Consider the following 18,798-nt stretch of genomic DNA (forward strand, 5'->3'; position numbering starts at 1 on the left):
ATGTCATATGGAGTGTTACTGTGCAATAAAGTTAACAAATCACTTTTGTGTTAGCCTTGTTTTCCAGCTTACTGAAGGTAGTAATTCTCCAGGAACAGGTCTGGCAGGGAAGTTTCTTTTGCAGCTTCACTAGAGTGCTTTGAACTTTACTTCAGAATAATTAAAATGATCTGCAACTAAATTGGCCTGTTTTCTTATCTCATAGCTTTGGGGCCAAAACTAAAGAGCTGATGAGCTGCTCTTTGTGGTCTTGTTACTTATTCTCACTTAATGGAACTGTTAAGTGGAACAGGCTGCTAGAGTAAATGTCAGGCCTGCTGCAGGTAAGGGTTCACTTGACCTTGCCGAGTACTTGCTTGTTCAGTAAACAGTTTTAAAGTAACTACCTAAGCCTATTTAACAGAAATGTCTCCATAAATAGTGTAATAAATACCACCCTTCAAGAGGAGGGGCAGGCAATTTGTAAGAACTTTCTCAAGCAACACCACAAACCATACAATCACCACTCTGTAATTTCATACTGTCAGTAATTCTGAATGCTTTAAGCATGCATGAGCAAAATCCTTCATAGCACCTGGTATGTGATTACCTTCAAAAGGTGAGATTGATTTTTTTTTTCCTTACATTTTAAACAAACATTTTTATCTGCTGTAGACATTCCTGCTTCTTTCATTCTCATTAAGCCATTGTTTAAATTAAAAGCTTCAAGTCATGATGGGAACAACTGGATTTTTTTTTTAATTCTCAAATTAATTAATACAGCTTGTTTAGTCTGCCATAACATAACATGATAGAGTGTAATTACGTGGTGAAGTGTAGTTTAACTCCTATTTCTGTTAACTGTAATTAAAAATAGCAGGAGGAGAAATTTGGGCATAATGCATAGGGAAGCGATGTACTCAGCTGAGATATCAGGTGTAATGTGAAATAACGCTGATAGGAAGCATGACAGACTAAGAAGAGAGACATAAGGCTGTTTCTTAACCTTTGAGGTTTCTGAACAGGAGAACTGATAAAATGCTTTTCCTTTGGACAAAGGAAAGCTTTTGGGGGTGAAAGAGAGCAGCCTCTGTAGAATAGGCTGAGGGCATTGGCCACGAAGAGCAGATTGCTTTCTGTGTTTTAGACAGTCTCAGGATTTTGGCAGGGAAAGAAAAACTGATTTCTTAGAGGAAAAAAACATGGCCTGGCTTTGCTTTGCTTAGATAGCTGTTTACAGAAAGCAAGCACCTGAAAACTGAGTATTAGGAAGCTTGCTTATCAGGCTGGGAGTAACCCTTCCTTTTAATCTTGTCACTTAGTTTCTTGTCTCTAACACTTGAAATGTGTTAAGTCTTTGCAACTAACCTTTTTTGCCATTTAAATATTGAATCTCTTGTGCATCTGAAAACCTTTAAGTGATTTTTCAGTCAGAGCTTGACCTTGATATACCTGTTCAGTCTGTGTGGCAATAGAAAGTCAGATGCTGAGGTACTTTACAGTCACCATTAACGTATAGTGTGATCTCTTACAATGAATGCATGCTATGGAACAATTGGCATACCTAGAGAACTTTGATACTTTCCCACAGTTTAGTTGTGTTCAGAGAACAAGGTACAATGTCTCTAGATGATCTTTAAGGTCCCTTCCAACCCAAAACATTGTGATACTTTCCCAGCATGCATTGCTTCTAATGTAGAATTCCTTCTTGTACCAACTGTTTTATGTTTAGTATTACATAGATGCAGAAAATCAGAAAAAGTACCAGTTCAGGTGCCTATTAAAATGGTTCATAGTGCTATACATATGCTACAAGCAACATTGATTTAAGGGGATGCCATTTGACATGGAATTTGAGATGCCCCTTCAAGGTACTTATGAGCATTTTCTGTACAGTAAGAAAGGCTTCTCTAAGATAAATCAATTTTAAGACCTTCTTTATATGCTCCAGTAGTCCTGTCTCACTCTCAGCTGCCTTGTATCTAGAATAGCTGGCTATGAAAAAGATTTTTGGTTTTTGTTGTTTTTTTCAATAGCCACTGACAGTTTTGTATCTGTTTTTCTTAAGCATTTAAACAGTTTAGAGACAGGCTTGTCAGAAGAAACCTGACCATGCTGGTTGCACTGAGAGTTTGAAGTGCGTTTGAAGGTATCTCCAATGTATTGGGACCAGATTCTTCAGTGATGACTGAAGGTTGTTACCAACAGACTTGAAATAAAGAGGATAGTACAGATACTATGCAATGAGATCAAAGCACCTGATCAGACAGCAGGTAAATAATTTCATTTTACCTGAAGAATAGGATAAACATTTAATATGTGAAGGGAATTTGGAGGAAAAACAATCAAGTTATGCAAAGAGGAATAGTTCATATTGTCCTGTAACCAGAGATTCTTTCATATGTTGTGGGGTTTTTCAAAGCTGTGGGAGGGGAATGTGAGGGTGGAATGTGACAAGTATGTGGAAATTTCTAAGGTGCTTTTGGAGGAGAGAGTGCTAGGATGAAATAATCATAAATAGATTAGGGAAAGAATAGGAAAACTTTCTGAAAATGGTATTTCTAAAAGCTTGTGGGCAGTACCTTGAAGGATCCATATACTGCAGGTCTTTCAAGATAATCTGGACTTTGTCCAAAGCATGGGTAATGCCTGCAAGGAAGTATAATGGTACTGTAGCAAGATGATACAGAAATTCCTTGCCCTCACTAAAATAGTTTGCCATCTAAAAAGTTGAGCGAGATGTTCCTGCACTAAGATATTCCTGCGTTTACAGATGGCCTCTGTAGGTACAGACAAGGCATAAAAATACCTGACTTAAGCTTTTGGTGCTTAGCTCTGTATTTTGTGTTGGAAGGGACGGTTCTTAGTCCCACAACAAATGGTAGAAACTGGAGTGTTCCTATGACTCATGAGGATACAGGTGATCCCTTTGGAAACTAAAATCTGCTGCGCTTTACAGTGCTAAAGTAAAAGCCTTCAAAGTATTTCCTTTAAAATATATCTGTGCCAAACAATGCTTTGGAGTGATTATAATCCTGTCTAAGGAGTCTATAGAGCAGTCTTTGCCAGCTCAAAAGCAAAGCAATTTGTGAGCGATGACATTGTGCCAGAATTAAGTTTGTTCTAATTCAGGTGAGGAACATTAGCTGTTACAGACTTATTTTGAGTTGACATTCATTTCACATTGAGATTTGGAACCTGTATTATGGCCAGATGCTGTTCTACTTGGTATATGGCACATACGGCAATGCAGAGCAGACTTACCTGCAGCCTTACTCTGTGGTGCTGGGGTACAGGCTGTGATAAAGCCTCAGGCATTCCAGCAGGTCAGATGGTTACATGGATGTCAATGCACTACTGTATGCCATGCTGTGGGCACAAGCCTGAAGTCAGCCTTCCAGTTACTGGGTTCAAAAGTAGTAATAAAAAGGACATTCTGCCAGAAAACATTGTGTGATGAAGACTACGGGTTAAAAACAAAAACAGCCCCAAGACTACTTTGGTGTAGGTGGGATGAAGTAATTGGTTCCAAGAAACAGGGAATTAGAGTCTTCTTTGCTGGTTTTGAGTGTTCTTACGCTACTCTGCCATTATACCTGAAGCAATTTTTGGTAGAAGCCCAAGCCGTAAGACTTGCATGTTCAGCAGGGCAGCAGTTGATTTGATTAGCTTTGACATAAACTCTGCAGGTCCGTTACCTGCATCTTTAGCAAACAGGCTGGGAGCAGCATGAGGTACTGAACACTGGAACAGGCTGCCCAGGGAGGTTGCGGAGTCTCCTTCTCTGGAGACATTCAAAACCCGCCTGGACACATTCCTGTGTAACCTTATCTAGGTGTTCCTGCTCCGGCAGGGGGATTGGACTAGATGATCTTTTGAGGTCCCTTCCAGTCTCCAGCATACTGTGATACTGTGAAGGGCTGGTCACTGAGGCGTTCTAGTGCTGAAGCTGTGTGCTGCTGTGACACCTTAGGGCATGGGTGGAGTTCTTGGAGATGTTCCAGCTCTGAAATCTTACGGCAACTGTGTTACAAGGTTCTGGGTGTCCTGGGCACAGTGCATCTGTTGATGAGTGGGAAAGGACACCGGGAATGCCGCCTGAGCTCCCTTACTGCCTGCCTTGAGGCACTTTTGAGACTGCACTGTTGTCAAGATCACCCACTCTGTTTGACTCTGGACTCTGCCATTGCTTTCTAAGGACATGTGTTTCTATTTCTTTGCTTTCTTCAGATGTACCAATGATCTCTTCAATCTCCTGCTGAAACTCTTGACACATTTCACTTTTAACTTGCATAGAATTTTGTCACAGTTGGATATGGTCTTGGTACCGAGGCTCCTGCAGCACAATTAATAAGACAGCAGACTCTTACTCAAGATGGTCTTACTGGGACCCTGAAAGGGAAAGTGTTTGTAGGAAAGAATCTGTCATTTGTTTGCCTGCAGGGAAGATGTACTTGTATGTGTTGTCTTGGGCATCAGTCACTATCTAATAGCATGAACTTGCCTGAGAAACAAGTGGATGAATTTAATTTCAACTCTGTAGTCACATTCATGACTCCCAGGAGGAAGCTGAATCTTTCATTTAGTTGATACACTTAGTTTTAAAATAGGCAGTTGTAAATTGAGGTAATGATTGCCCTGCTGCTTTCTTGTGGTTTGTCTCTTTGATTTTGCTAATAGGGACACTGTGATCTTGTGCTTCAGGAGGAGCATATTCAACAGTGCCTGTGGTAGTTGCAGTTCTTTAGATAATCTTGTGTCCCAGGTATACCTTCTCCATAGACCTGTATTTGTTCAATGTAAGTTGATTGAGGGTTTTAAGACTTTGTCACTCAGGTTTATTTTGTGCTAGTTACAGAAGGTAAGATTACAGTGACAGCCTCCCATGCTGCCCAGTAGCTAAGGAGCTTTTGTGTTTATGGTGTTTTATTAGAGCAGCTTTGATCGCCCAGTGAAACAAAGCTAATTCATCAGAGTGGGTTTCTGGCCTGAAGGTGCACAGGCAAATAAGTGTGATGTAAGTGTGTTTACAAAAGCTTCAGTACTAGTGGTGTCATAAAACACAACTTTTTTCTGCGTTTCAGATACAATCATGAGGCTGAGTTGAAAGCTCTGGTCAGTGGAACTCTTGGGATTTAAGAAAACCAAGCAAATACATCACTTTTAACTGCAGAAGGAGTCTGAGATCTCGTTTTTGTAGCCAGTAGTCAAACTCTTACCCTCCAGGAGCTGCCTCTGAAATGCCAGTAAAAGTTTGAACTTCTTCAGAGACAGGGAGTATGGATGTGGGTAGAATATGTGTGTTTCTACACACCTTACACAGAACTTTGTAATTTGAAGTCATTGATTTCAATCTGCTGTAAATGTTATAGTTCCAAGTGGCATGGTTTGAGATCAAGCTGAACAGAATATTGGGAAAACTTCTCAACCGCCTGCTTAGTAGCAGATGAAAATGTGCTTTTATGCCTGTGTTAGGAAGACAGTGTGACAAAGCCTTAAGCACACATGAGCTTATTGTCACCAGCCACAAAGATGAAAGCATGCCCTAGTTACCTTTTGCAGTCCCATATTGTAGCCTGCGTTCTTGTTCAGATGATATAATACAATTGGTGATAATGTTCTTAGTTGGCTCTCAACATCATAACTTAGTTAATATAAGCTTTGATTTCATTGTGTTGCTTCCCACAGGATGAAGGTTGGGGAAGTGAGAGCCAAGCAGCAACATGAGATCCACACCTCAATGCACATGATTGCACTTGATTACATCTCATTCCCATGTAGTCTCTGGTCACTGAGCTCTCCAGAGTGCCCTATGTTAGTACATATAAAACCACTCTGGTGAGTAGATCAGGCAGTGCTGGGTGTTATTTTTTTCAGTTGCTGTTACAGCCTTCTGCCCTGGCAATGGTTTTGATACTCAGGTATGTTGGGAGCTTTATCTTCTCAATGTAGGGCTGAAAACTATCTTCTAATCTGTGCAGTGCTCTGGGCTGTATGCAGTGAGGTTGCAAAGTCACATAGAAATGTAATGGGATTGGGGGTTTTGGTGGTTTTGTTTGTGGAGCTGGAGAAACTGTTGTTTTTTTCAGTGAGACAAAATCCTTTTATTTGCATTTCAGTAGCATCCCTAACTCACCAAATGATTCCTTTCTTGAAGAATAATAATCCTATTATTTTTGAAAAGTGTAGCAGCACAGTAAGTGCATTCCACTCTACTCCATAACCACTTACTTCCTTCAGTAACAAGAAGAAACATATACTTGGTATAATACAGCAGCTTATTTTATTTGGAAATATGTTTAACTTTGCTGAAGAGATTCAGTAGGCCATGGTGAAGGTACAAGAGAACCATTTACTGGTAGAATTAGTGATTAGTACAAATAGCACTTTGTTTTTCTCAGTAGACCAGGATCCTTTCCTGAATATAGCCATGTTCATATAGGAACAGTGTGTCAAATCCACCTTATTTTCTTCATTTTCTGATGCCTTGCTTTCTTTCTGAAGTGATAAACAGCCAGGATGTCCAGAAGAGATTTTTGGGTCCCTCTTTCTTTGCAGACAAGAACAGATATCTGAAAATTGACTCTGAAATCATGCCAGTTACTCAATGTAATCACCTAAAGATCCTTGTCTGATGCTTTCTGCTGATTTTACATATGGGGATTGCTGTAACAATGTGCTATGTTCATAGGATCATGGACGTTACAAAGCCCTTCATTGTTCTTGGGAGTACTCAGGGGTTTAGTCTCACTTTTAAAAACAAGAACCAAGATTCTTACACACATAATTCCTTCCTAAGTTTAATTTGTTCAATTTACAACAGTTATATGTAAAAGTAAGCCATTAGAGCTCTGCTGTGTTCTGGATGGACAACACTAAGCCACTGCTGAACACAGCTGAGAGTCTGACCTCAGTCTGAAAAAATCCAGGACTTTATTGCTAAGTGGCATCACTAACCCCCTTCTAAAGGAACCACTGCTGCACTGCAGGCAAGCTGTTCAGACCCACCCAAATAGAAACAGAACTGAAGCATTTGCTAATTAAAAGCAAACAAAAGAAAACTTTTCAGCTGAGCCACTCTAGAACTTCTGAAAATGAAGTTCACTTTCACTAATACTGCTGTAGATAGGTCCTTTTGGGGCACTGGCTACCAGTGCTAACTGGATATGAATATTACATATTCATACTTGCGCTTTCTCTTCATTTTAATTAAAAGGGAGCTCTGTAGCCTAGTCATGAGTGTTGCATCCCAGAAATGACTACCTATGTTTCCTGTTAGTAAAAGTTTTCTCATGCAAACCTACCTTCTACTGATTCCATTTTTCTTCCCAAAGGAACAGATTCTGTGCAGCATGCAGGGATCAACTCAGTCATCAGCACAGCCTGGTTTAAACACTGATGTGTGTAAGTCACCTCTTGCCTTACAAAAACTGTGTGCCAAGTTTTTCAGGACCCTTTACTTACTAGCATTCACAATACTTGGTTGTAACAGTTGATCCTAAGGCTTTAAGTTTGGTGCTTCACTACAGGTTTTTTCTGAACTTCCATTTGCCTTTATTACTGGCATTGAACATCTGCCTCTTGTCTTAGAACATTGATAATTCCTGATGTCTTAATTGGGTATCTGCAAATTCAAGAGGCTGAATTTTCCAGAAGCCAGTGGGTGTTTTCTTCCCCTCCAGTGTCTACTCTCCCTTAAAAGCAGTTTTCTCTTTAACTGTTAAGGTACATAGGTGCTGTAGAGAGTCCAAGCCACACCAGATACAGTAGCTATTAACAGCTACAGAGCTTACTGTGGTGATGCGTGTAGTGACAAGGATGCAGTAATTACATATGACTGTTCAGCCTTTGGATATGTGATGTCCTTTTTCCTGTGTCTTTGGTCAAAGTAAGTACAAGTGTATCATATCTTAGTGGAATCCTTTTGTGGGTTTTTTTTTCCTTCCTTCATCCTTAAACCTTGAAGAACTTAGTGGCGTAGGTTCTTTGTCTCAAGTGAGTCTGCAATACTGAAACAAATTATTCTGGAAAAACAAATCTTCTTCACTGAATCAGTCTGATGCTAGGGATTAGGTTTAACTTTACAAGAATAGTCTGGGTTACTTTAGATTATGTCTATCTTCTTGAATTTAAAGATACTTCCTCTTTTTTAAAAAATATATTACTGTTTAGCCTTTTTGGGTAACTGCTGTTATTTCTTTTTTCCTTTCCTATAGCTGTGGTTCCTTTCTAGATAGAAGTGCAGATGTCACTTAGCTGGCTTCAAAAAATGGAAGTTCCTCTTGAAGAACTTTATTTTAGGAACTTTTTGCTATCTGTTATTTCTAAGCCTGAGATTTTCACATTAGATCCATATACATTTATTTTACTATTTACACCTATCACAGTACATTTATATGAAGTACCATCACACAGACAAACCAGCTACTGACAGCTAATATATTAGATTCCACAAGGCTTAATCTGCATAGAGACCAGAAACACATTTAGTAGTGAAACACAGGTAAGTCTTTCTGTATTTCCCTTAATTTTAAACCCATTTGGTGTAGAATGTGATCTCTCTAACACAAGTATCTCCTTCTGTATTTGTGTATTTGTCTTGTGGTCAATTTGTCTTGGGTGACTACTGTTCTCCTATGCTTGGAAGTTTATATTTCTTGTGGTCATGACATATGCAATTAATAGTTAAGTGTTGTTTAAATATAAAATTCTGTTTGTCTTCCACTCTCCTCCCAGCAACCTACCAGTGCTACATAATGTCATATTGCATGTAACTTCTAAGAGCAGACAAAACTCTGGGTAAATATTTCTGTGGCTCCATGTGAGGTGCAAATCTAAAAGAGAAATGGTACAACTCTGGACTACATCTATTTGCAGTTACTGTAGCTCTGCTTGTTAAAGCTTCATCAGATTTATTTTTGCTGTAAGCAATATTAATCTGACTTGAGTAATTTAGGAATCATATGGGATATAAAAATCTTTCTCTACTTGCAACGTCCTTGTCACTGATACTCATTCTTTCTAAAGAATTTGAAGTGGAAATCCACAGCAAAGTAGTTGAAGATCATAGTAGTTTGATAAAGATTCTGTATGCAACATCAGTTATCCTGAAATTGCTTCATCTATCAGTTGTGCTATATAGAGCATATACTACTGTGGCTTTTGTTTTGAAAAGTAGCCAAAATGGGTACTTAAGCAATTTTTGAGTGCTGTTTGTCAAAGGGAAAAGTGTACAACATTCTTACCAAGTGTTGAATTATTAAAATTGCCATTTTACACCTTCCTGGATGAAATATACCCTCTTTCCATTCACTTCTATCAGTGGGGTGTTTTTGTTGACTCTACTACAGATCTTTTCTGGTCACTGGACAGCCACTATATATATTTCTTTTGTTTTTAGGCATGCGTGTTGAGTGATCCATGCAACAGTGAAGAACCTGCCATTGCACATTCCATACATAACTGTTGTACCAGTTGCTCTTGAGTCTGTTAGCAGGATGCTGTTAGTTCCCCTCACTCTACACAGTTTCATTCAATGAAAACATTTAAAAAGACAAACACGGTAGAAAGCCCAGAACTACATGATGTTGCATTGTGTGGCCCCACAACAATCTTTAATAATAGCCAATCCTGCCTTGGCAATGGTGGGCTTGCTTGGAGGAGGTTCTGCCTTCTTTTCTGCTGGGCTGCCTGCAATGTTCAAAACAAGACACCATTAAAACCAAGAGCTGGTCAAACTTTTTCTTCCTACTTCTGGCTTAAACAATGCAAACCTTTCCTGCTGTCTGCACCCAAAACCCCGTCTTCTCCACTTATCTTGTTAGAACAATACTTCTAACACTTGGTAGTAACCAAGCTGGTATGTGGAGTCCAACTGGCTGAAGAATCCAGACATCTCGGGGGCGGGGGGGGGTAAACTTCTTGCTCCTTGTTCAATCCAGGTGTCCCTTTTCACAGCCTTAGAGTTGGGTAATAGGTCCTTCTACAGAAAGTCATCTTACTATGCTTAAACCCCAACAACTAAGGAGATAAACAAAAATATTGCTACAGTTTATTCTTTCATCACCTTGGATGCTGTAATTAAGACAGCAAGATAAAGGTAGGCTTTAATTTTTCAGGGTGAAAAGAATCTTTAACATTGTATTTAAAAGCAGCAACATAAGGAATTAACAAGGGAGATGAGATCACTCCCTGTGACTAAAAGGGAGTAATTAGTGATTAGTAATAAGTAATTAGTGAAGCATCTTAAAATGTCTTTATCAACCTGGCAATTGAACTTCATGGTCATTCCACATCTCTCTAGAAACTCTTTAAGATCATTTGTGCAAAATGGCAGTGTGCAGCTGATGGACACAATCCACTAAGAAGTGCATCACTTGCACTTGATTGTCTCCCTGCTTAAGAGCTCAGTTTATGACAGGTCAGAACCTGTTAACTTTTAGAGCTCATGCTGTGGCTGTATTTGTTTAAAAGTTCCAGCTGAAAGCTTCTAAGGGATCATATAATCTGCTTAGTTTCTGAGAAATGTGTTTGCAGATCCATAAATTTGGGTTGAGGTGACTGAAAAGCCTATTTATTCTGGTAAATGTAAGAAATTTGGGGCACCTGTGGAAGTTTGCAGTCTTTTCTCTGGTTTCCATCTTGCCTGCTGTAAATGGGTAAACTTTGCTTCAGATATCCTAGTGTTTTATCTGAAGAGAGTTGTTTTTTTTCCCCCAGCTATTTCTGCAGAACCAAATTGGGAAAAGACTGGAAAAAATAATCTACTTGCATTATAAAAGCAGGTTGTGGCAGTGGGTATTCAAATGTACTTTGCATATTTAAAACATACAAAGCCATTTTAAAGCGTTTTTCCTACTGTTCTTGCTTTTCATAATGTTTAGGAACTCACTAGTAGGAGATTGTGTAGCTTTGTCTATGGGTTTTAACTTGGTGCGAAGGAATTCAGCCATCTCTCTGTCTTCTTCTTTCTCTCTGGAAAAAAGAAAAATAAATGTCATAACAATGTTTTCTCCGTAAAAGCTAGAGTAGCTAGGATCAAATTGCTAGTAAAGAAATTATTTTGCCATTTTTAGAAACTCTTTATTTTTCTGCTTATTAAAGAGCAAAATATTTGCATTAAAAAAAAGAGTAACAAAATTCTTACAGAATGCAGAATTTTCACCAAGATTCTTGTCTCTTGATACTGTTGGATTCATTATACTCTCTACTCAGCGGATTTAAACCATAATGTATCACCTATTTTAAGCTGGCTTCACAAGTGCTTCACGATACTTACCTCTACAAAGTGGAGCAGAGGATATATATTGCTGTGATTATAGTGCTTATTTTTAAAGGCTGGATCTCATGGTCTTCTGCTCTTAGTATATATTTCTCTTTGCCTGAAGCTGACACCATCAGACCCAAAATAAAAAGATGATGTTGCTAACCTTAACTGTATCTATTGAGGGTATTTCCATATTAGTTTCTTTGCTATTTTGTTACTTCAACATTGAGTTCACTGATTGAACATCTCAGCTTAGAGGAAAATCAGGTTTTTATTATCAAGAGTTTCAAAGAAAAGCCTCCAGTTTTGCTCCAAATGTGAACTGACATTAATGTATTTGCATCTGCATAGTAGTACATTCTCAGCAGCCTACAATTAGGCTTCTGCATTGTCTGGCTGCTGCTGATGTTTCTGTGACTTGCACATCAAACTAGCGGTTGATAACTCTGGATTACATTACTAGCTGGCTTCTTGTCAGCTGCCAACTTTGGCCAACTCTCTTTGGTCAGCTGCAGGACTCTGGCAATTTTTCTTCTCTTCTGTCCTGTGCTTGCTTAGAATGTGAATGTGTTGGAAGAGATACTGTTGTTTGGGATAAATGGATTGATGAGCCTTGAATCTTTACTGTAGAAAGAGGCAGAGAAAGTAATAGCAAAAATATGATTGTAGACTAGGATCTCAGTGCAACAGCTGGAAATGAACTTCTGAGGAATATCGGGTTTCTTAGCAACTTTAGGCTAAGATACTGATATGAAATCATTCTGAACTCGCTTATGCTTTAGGTTAGGTAGACATGTGTTAGCAATTGCATTTTTGCTTTTTTTTATCATCACTTGCATGGTGATCATAGTAATAATAAAAGTTGACCTCATTAATAATTTGTTTAAAAATAGAAGAAGGCAAATTTTAGATGTCTACAAAGTAAAATTGTAAAATTCTATTTCATGTCTACTCACGCCAAGAAGATCCTCTGGTAGCAACAAAAATCCTTGTCTCTTTAATGGTAATGTCCAGACATTTTCTGGTAGGAAAGTGAGACCAAACCCTGCTCTATCCCGTTAATGATTCAGTCATCTCATGATAAAAGAGCCACAGAAGTGGAGTAATTCTGATTTCAATGTTTTTCCTCTGGAACTAGGAGGAGGCTTTTGACTTGGTAAGTTGTTTTAAAGGACCAGTTTTCTCACATTACTGTCAATTTTGTCACTCCAGTATAGTACCAGACTTATGAAACCTCCCTTAGTTGCTTTTAGTTCTTACCGTAATCTCTCCACCTCTGCATCATCTACAAGAAAGTCTCTTTTTTGTACCAGTCTGTGGATCTTCTGAATCAGTTCATCCTCTCTTTGTTTGTCCATCTTAGTTTTTTTTTTTTCTGGTCAAAAACAGAGAAAAGAAGCTATTACTTTAGACTCTAGGGAGCAGAGTGGGAGGGGGTGGACATTGCAGGTGCCTAAGAATGAACTGCTGGTTGAAGTCAATGGTTCTTCAGACCTGAGTCGCCAAAACCCCAGCAAGTTCTTTTGCTCTCTTCTTGCTGCTCTTTCGTTTGAGCAGCTTAATGCTCTGGAGACTGTGGGACTCGCCAAGCCTCCTTTTAATATTAAATTTCTCTGCAAAGCCCAGCTTTGAAATTTTAAGGAGCTTTGGTGAGAAAATAGTCTAGGATGCTTCATTAAAATGCACAGTACAAACTCCCTTTGACCTCAGGGGAAATGAGACCATACCAAAAGGAACCATTTCTCTGTACTTCATGACAGCTTTGGCTGTTGACTACAACACTTTTTTTCCTACTCAGTAAGGCAGGTGAGCAACAAATCCACATAAACAGCATCAATTGTAAAATGTGGAAAAATAAATGCAAACTGTTTATTTTCCCCATGTTTCAAAAATCTGAGTAGTATACATGTATGTCATTATTAACTAACCAGTCTAATGACTAGGTTGTCTATAAACATTAATTTTTGTGACATAAAAGATGCGCCTGCCACAAACTAACACTCATGAATGTTGGGGATTAGAGAGCTGTAGTTGAAGGTTATAAAGCAAATGTAGTTAAGACGGAAATCTTCAAACCTAGGAAGTGGAGTAGAGAAGAGAAAGCCAGAGGCAAATCCTAACCCACATATTTCCTCAAAAAGCTGAAAATTTTGATTAGCTGTGAAGACACTTTGCATTAAATCGAGAATTCTGGTTTTGAACAGTAGAACTCTGTTTAGAGAACCACAAAATTAAGTACATTAAGAGTTGTGGGAAGAAGGGCAAGCTGCCTCAGTCTGCTGCTTGAACTTATAAGACATTTTGAAGGGCTATCTAAATCAGGTACTTGAAAAGAACTGTTTCATACAGCTTAGTTTTGCACCATGGGCTTCAGGATGCTTATTGCTGGGAACTTCTGCAATAAATCCATTCCTTTAGATAAACGCACCTTAAATATATTTTCAAGACAAATTCTGTAAGCCTCAATCTCAGTCATATTCCTTGTATAATTTTAAGTTATGTTCTGCCAGTAGCAGAGGAAATAATTTGTAATACAATATACAGCTGCTTTGTCTGGGATGTAATGTCTGTGTTTTATCTTTTAGAAATTATAAAGGAAGGTTGACTACTGCAAAGATTTCAAGACTTTGGCTGTGTTACCTATGGAGAATTCCTGTGATTAATATGAATTTGCAGTAGAGAAAAAAGAAGAATGCTTTGAATTTACTGGGTTTGTTTTTTTTTGCTTTGGCTCTTATGCCTATGGATCAAGGCATCTCCTCCTCTCACTACTGAAGATAGAAGCCACTTCCAATTTCCTTTGAATCCATCCTACTCCCAGATTGAGATGTGCTCTCCCATAATATTCTTCAGGAAACTGCCTGCCAAATATATGCATCCTGAATTGTGCTAAGGAGAAACTGCTCTCTGTGGATCTCTGCTTAAGACTTTGTGATCAACCCTAACTGCAAGTTAAAAGTGTGGGTAGGAAAGCTTCAGACTAGAAGAGGCAAGGCAATGGGAATCATTCATAGATATTTTCTAGGATTCATAATCCTTCCCAATACCATTTAAACCATTTAAAATGTGACCTGTAAGTAACTAGGAAGTATGAAGAAATAAAAAAAGATTATTAATCCACTCCTGTTGAATGTAAAGAAAAGTGGAAAAGGTTCTAAGTTCTCTTCACTAAGAATGTGGCCTCGGAGTAGTCCCATTTCCCAATTCATAAGTGACCTCCTTTCTGGGGAGAAAGCTGTCTTTTAAAGTTGCAGAATAAAATATGGGAGAAGAAATGAGATAACCAAAGGACAGTCAAAACTTATCCTTAATAGTTAGGCAGCAGCAAGTTATTTGTTAGGGTGCTAAGAGGCCATGCAGTAATACCTCTGTGAGAGTTCTCTATGATTTACTTTAAGTGGCCCACTGCAGCTGCTGAATGCTTTGCAGGATCTGTCTGTACTTTTCTTGAACAGAGTAGGATTGTTGTGGATGATCTAAAACAGCAAAACTGCAGTGAAACAAAATTCTTCAATGTTTTCAGCTGGAGACTGGAGTTAAAGACTGCAAAGCTGTCTACAACAGTGACTTTGCAGAGAATTAAGGCAAAACACAAAGACTTGCCCCTTGCTTTTTGTAGAAACCTTTTACTTTATTCTAGATGGTAGCTTTAACTACAGGTGTGACAATGAATTGGTGTATCTAGAGGAAAAAATCAATCACATTCACAGTGATGGTTATAAATCCCCTTCCTTTCTGCCTTTTATCTCTGATATGTCAGCACCGTCTTTTTTACCTGACCATTTCTATGCCACGTGTTTCCCTTGAGATTGCCAAGGGAGTACAAGGAATGTGAACCTTGAGTAATATTGCAGGGTTGCTGCAGGTTTCAAGGCAGCAGTGAAATACAGCATGAAAAGAAATCTGGAGACCAGGAGATTAAAAAATGGAAAGGGAAATGGGAAACAGATACAAGGAGGGGAGGAAAGAGATATGAAACTCAACCTTGGGGGTACGTTTCTGATTGTTAGGGGCAGAGGGGTGTTCCTGACACCATCCCCACCTGTGCATCACCCAAGCATTATCCTAATACTGGGTTGGGAAATAGCCATTACCTGGGATTGCTACCAAATTCTGCAGCTCGCTCTTAAGGTTCATAATGTCTTTACATAGCTGGATGTCATCCATCCTGCAGAAACAGAAAAGCATGGTCAGACACATGCAAACTCCACCCTGTGTTGATGCAAACGTCCAGATCTCATCTGAATATTGTCCCTTCCTGGGACCTGTGCATCAGTTGGAAATACAGAGGTTTAACCTTGAGATACTGATACTGTTCATTCACCAATTTTAACAGATAGCAAATTAGCTGACCAACCAGTAATAAGTGGAAAGGTTCTGGGGAGTTATTAATTCAAGACATGATTTATATTCCAATTTCCTTTGTGATCTTACTAATAATTTAACCCTGACACCAAAGATCTGGAAACTGTTATAATTTGGCATATGACTATTCTGAGGTCTTGTGCCTTGGGTGAATGTCTCCCATGGCTTACATGAATGCTTCACATCGTCGATGTGCACAGAAAGTCCATTAATGTGAAGATGCAGAAGACATCTAAAGAAAAAACAAATCTGACACTAGCAGAAACTCTGCATCTTTAGTTCTTACTGAAATTGGTACTTTTCCTGAGAGCTCCTATGCTGAATTATTCCCTGGCAGGTAGCAAACTTTAGCATTAGGCTCCTGGCAAATGTTTTGTTTTAGTGTCCTGACCAGACTGGCAGCCAAGGCTCATGTGTTGGTTTCAAGGGCTGCATCAAGGGCTTCCATTTTGAAATTATGCCCTGAAGAATACAAGAAATAGCCTTTGTGATTGATTGAGCATTCTCGAACTCATGTCACCAGCACTATCCTTGCCCACAGATCTAAATCCTGGCTTCATAATCCTGTGCCTGAAGGGTGGATTGCTTATTGCCTAAGTACCAAAAGTAAACTGAAGTGCTTTCAGAACATGGGTTGTTACAGCCGTGTATCAAAAGAGGAAACCTGAGGGATTTGTATGTGTATATGAGATTGAGCACACAAAGGATAATGCAGTCAGATAACTGAATTAAATGAGGAGTGGAAAAAATAGGTAATTCTGGCACAAACAAGGTTTTAATCACAATACAAGAGCTTTTATTCTCCCTGCTGCCTGTGCATGGAGCACAGGTCTCTGCAGGGAGCTATCTGTCCTTTAGCTGCTTTGCTCATGTTATTAAAACATGTTGATCCTTTTATTATTTGCTGCTTTGGTTAACACCACCTTGCCTGTTCTGAGAATTTCACTGTGCTATGACAGCTATTCCTGCTGCCCTTTTGCTTCTCTTTTCCAAAAATATGACAGTGAAATATTTCTGATAATAATACTTATTGCTGGCATCTTTTTCTTGTGCAGGTGCTATTGTCACCTCAGCTGTGGATCAGTTCTCTCACCATCCGTCTTGTCTTACTTTCACTGGGAAGATTTGCATGATAGCCTCAGGGCTAGTCCATGGCTCACTGCTGTATGTGTTAGGGCGTTTGTGGAGGCAGAGACATTTATACTGATGATTATTCTTGGGCTCCCCATATTATTTATGCTGATCACAAGCAAAGCCAGTTTTACTCTTGAGATCCATCACGCTAAATGGTACTGAAATTCCGTTTATCAATTAAGAATCTTAAACACCATCCCTCAGGAGAATCAGTATTCAAAATATGCTGGGATGTGAGCAAGCTTTACAGCTCCTTATCTGTTCAACATTCATGCAGTTTGGGTGTCATATTAATATAATGACTGTTAATACATTTGAGGGAAATTACTGCGGTTAACAAAGATGACAGTTTCTTTGTAAGAAACGTTCAATATTGAGATGCTGTATTCAAATCGTATTTAGGGGCCAGATCCTTGACTAGGGAACAGAACAGCGAGTTTCTACAAAAGCCATCTCTGTGACATACAGGGAGAGGGTATTTTTTTTCTGTACTGGATAGACTGGGATTCAGTCTGGGAAGATCTGAAAGATACCGATTATAATATTTCACTCTTATCAGTTTGGCTGCCTGCCCTCCTCAAAGACCTCCCCAAAGCCAATGCCACTGCTCTTCTCTCAGAATTTTCAGGAATTTAAAATGTCATTGGTAGTATGTTCCCAAGTAAGCCAAATCCTTGATGTTCAGTTGTCCCTACAGTCCCTTTGCTCAATTTGTGACAAAGGTACTGCCTCATATTGCAATTGTAATTGCAATTCCTCCCATTATTTTGGCTCTTTTAAATCTGACTGCACAGTACACAGCTAGCACTCTCCATGTATATTCTTAGCACTTGTTCTTTGAGAGACCTAAACTTTTTTCCTGCGTTGTAACTCACAGGAGAGAAGTGGCCAAGCACTTGAGGGCTCTAACAGCTCTGTGATAATCTGAATTCCAAAAGTCGTAAATCAGATGATCTCTCCAGAGTCCCAGCTGTGTAGGCTAGTGCATTCTGCTGATGGACAAAGACTAAACCCACCATCTGTACCAATCCCCTTAAGCACGTGGAACATCTTTCCTCCTATCTGTGTCAAACAGCCTTTGTGTTTCATCCACTCCATAGTGCTGGTTAGGGGGAAAACAAACAAAAAAAAGAAGCTATGGTTAAAGGAGAGCTATGTAATGTGCTAATAACAACCATGTGAAGGCTTCATCCACCTGACTTAATGAAAGTAGGAGGTATAGTTGCTTGTACCTATAAAGTTCATCACACATCTGCTAGTAATACTGAACATAGGGTAGTCGTCTTGTCCTGAGCAAGTCATGGATTTCTCATTTGAAAGCTGGACTGTCAGCAGGGTTTCACTGAGCATATTTGTATTACTGTCAGGTCTCTTTAGGAAGTAAACACAGCTTTTGGGACTCTTAAAGAGAGCAGTAACCTGCAGAGTAGAGAAAACAAAGCTCCTTTGGGTCCCTTAACCTTCTATAGAGAAACTGGAGAAACACGCTGAGCCTAATTCTGCAGCACTCTCTGCTGTAAATCCAATCTACCAGAGTGCAAGACAGGCAAGAGGAGAAGCTAGACTACTGTCCAGCTTATTTAAGAGCACTGTTATACTCGCTGTGCACTTGGTGCTTTCCTTGAAGGAGAGCAGCCAGGTTGTTGGTCTGTGCAGAATGCAATGGCTTTTTCCCTGTGGATACAGCATGGCACAGGGTACTGAAAGGACACTCTTCAGGTCTGTGTAAGTTACCTGCAAAGCTGCTCGAGATATCTGCATAAAGTCTGCAATATACAAATAACCTTTGCTGCACTCTGGAATATACAGTACATTCCTGCCAGTCCCTGTGAAATCACTTCGATGTTGTAGAAGAAACAGCAGTAAAGCCAGCAGCAGTTACAATAAGTCAGTTTTCCCCCTAGGGCTGAGCTTTAAATGTCTGCCCCATAATCTTAAACACGTGAGTTATGAGTATGATAAAACATTTTTCTTATTAGGAGCCCAAATCCATTCCTACAGTAATTGCAATAGCATTGAACTAGGGATGAATTCTCAGTGTGCTTTCATATATT

General features: G+C 39.3%; 2 protein-coding genes across 2 annotated transcripts in view; one reads left to right on the top strand and one right to left on the bottom strand.

The window, feature by feature from the left end:
* Window positions 1-245: 245 nt before the first annotated feature.
* Window positions 246-18,798, top strand: part of PDXDC1 (pyridoxal dependent decarboxylase domain containing 1) — a 104,550-nt gene continuing 85,997 nt past the window's right edge. The window contains exon 1 of the mRNA XM_061379417.1: window positions 246-598. The gene's annotated coding sequence lies outside the window, so the exon portion shown is untranslated. The remainder of the gene's footprint in view (window positions 599-18,798) is intronic.
* Window positions 6,246-18,798, bottom strand: part of BMERB1 (bMERB domain containing 1) — a 51,648-nt gene continuing 39,095 nt past the window's right edge. Inside the window, exons 3-6 of the mRNA XM_061379420.1 lie at window positions 15,340-15,413; window positions 12,506-12,620; window positions 10,871-10,953; window positions 6,246-9,669 (exon numbers count right to left, since the gene is read on the bottom strand). Coding sequence (XP_061235404.1) covers window positions 9,557-9,669; window positions 10,871-10,953; window positions 12,506-12,620; window positions 15,340-15,413 — 385 coding nt within the window. The 3' untranslated portion in view covers window positions 6,246-9,556. The remainder of the gene's footprint in view (window positions 9,670-10,870; window positions 10,954-12,505; window positions 12,621-15,339; window positions 15,414-18,798) is intronic.

Source organism: Neopsephotus bourkii, unplaced genomic scaffold, assembly GCF_033783945.1.
Source record: "Neopsephotus bourkii isolate Nb327-2 ecotype Australia unplaced genomic scaffold, CSIRO-AGI_Nbou_v1 NB_1770, whole genome shotgun sequence".
In the NCBI taxonomy this organism is placed as follows: domain Eukaryota; kingdom Metazoa; phylum Chordata; class Aves; order Psittaciformes; family Psittacidae; genus Neopsephotus; species Neopsephotus bourkii.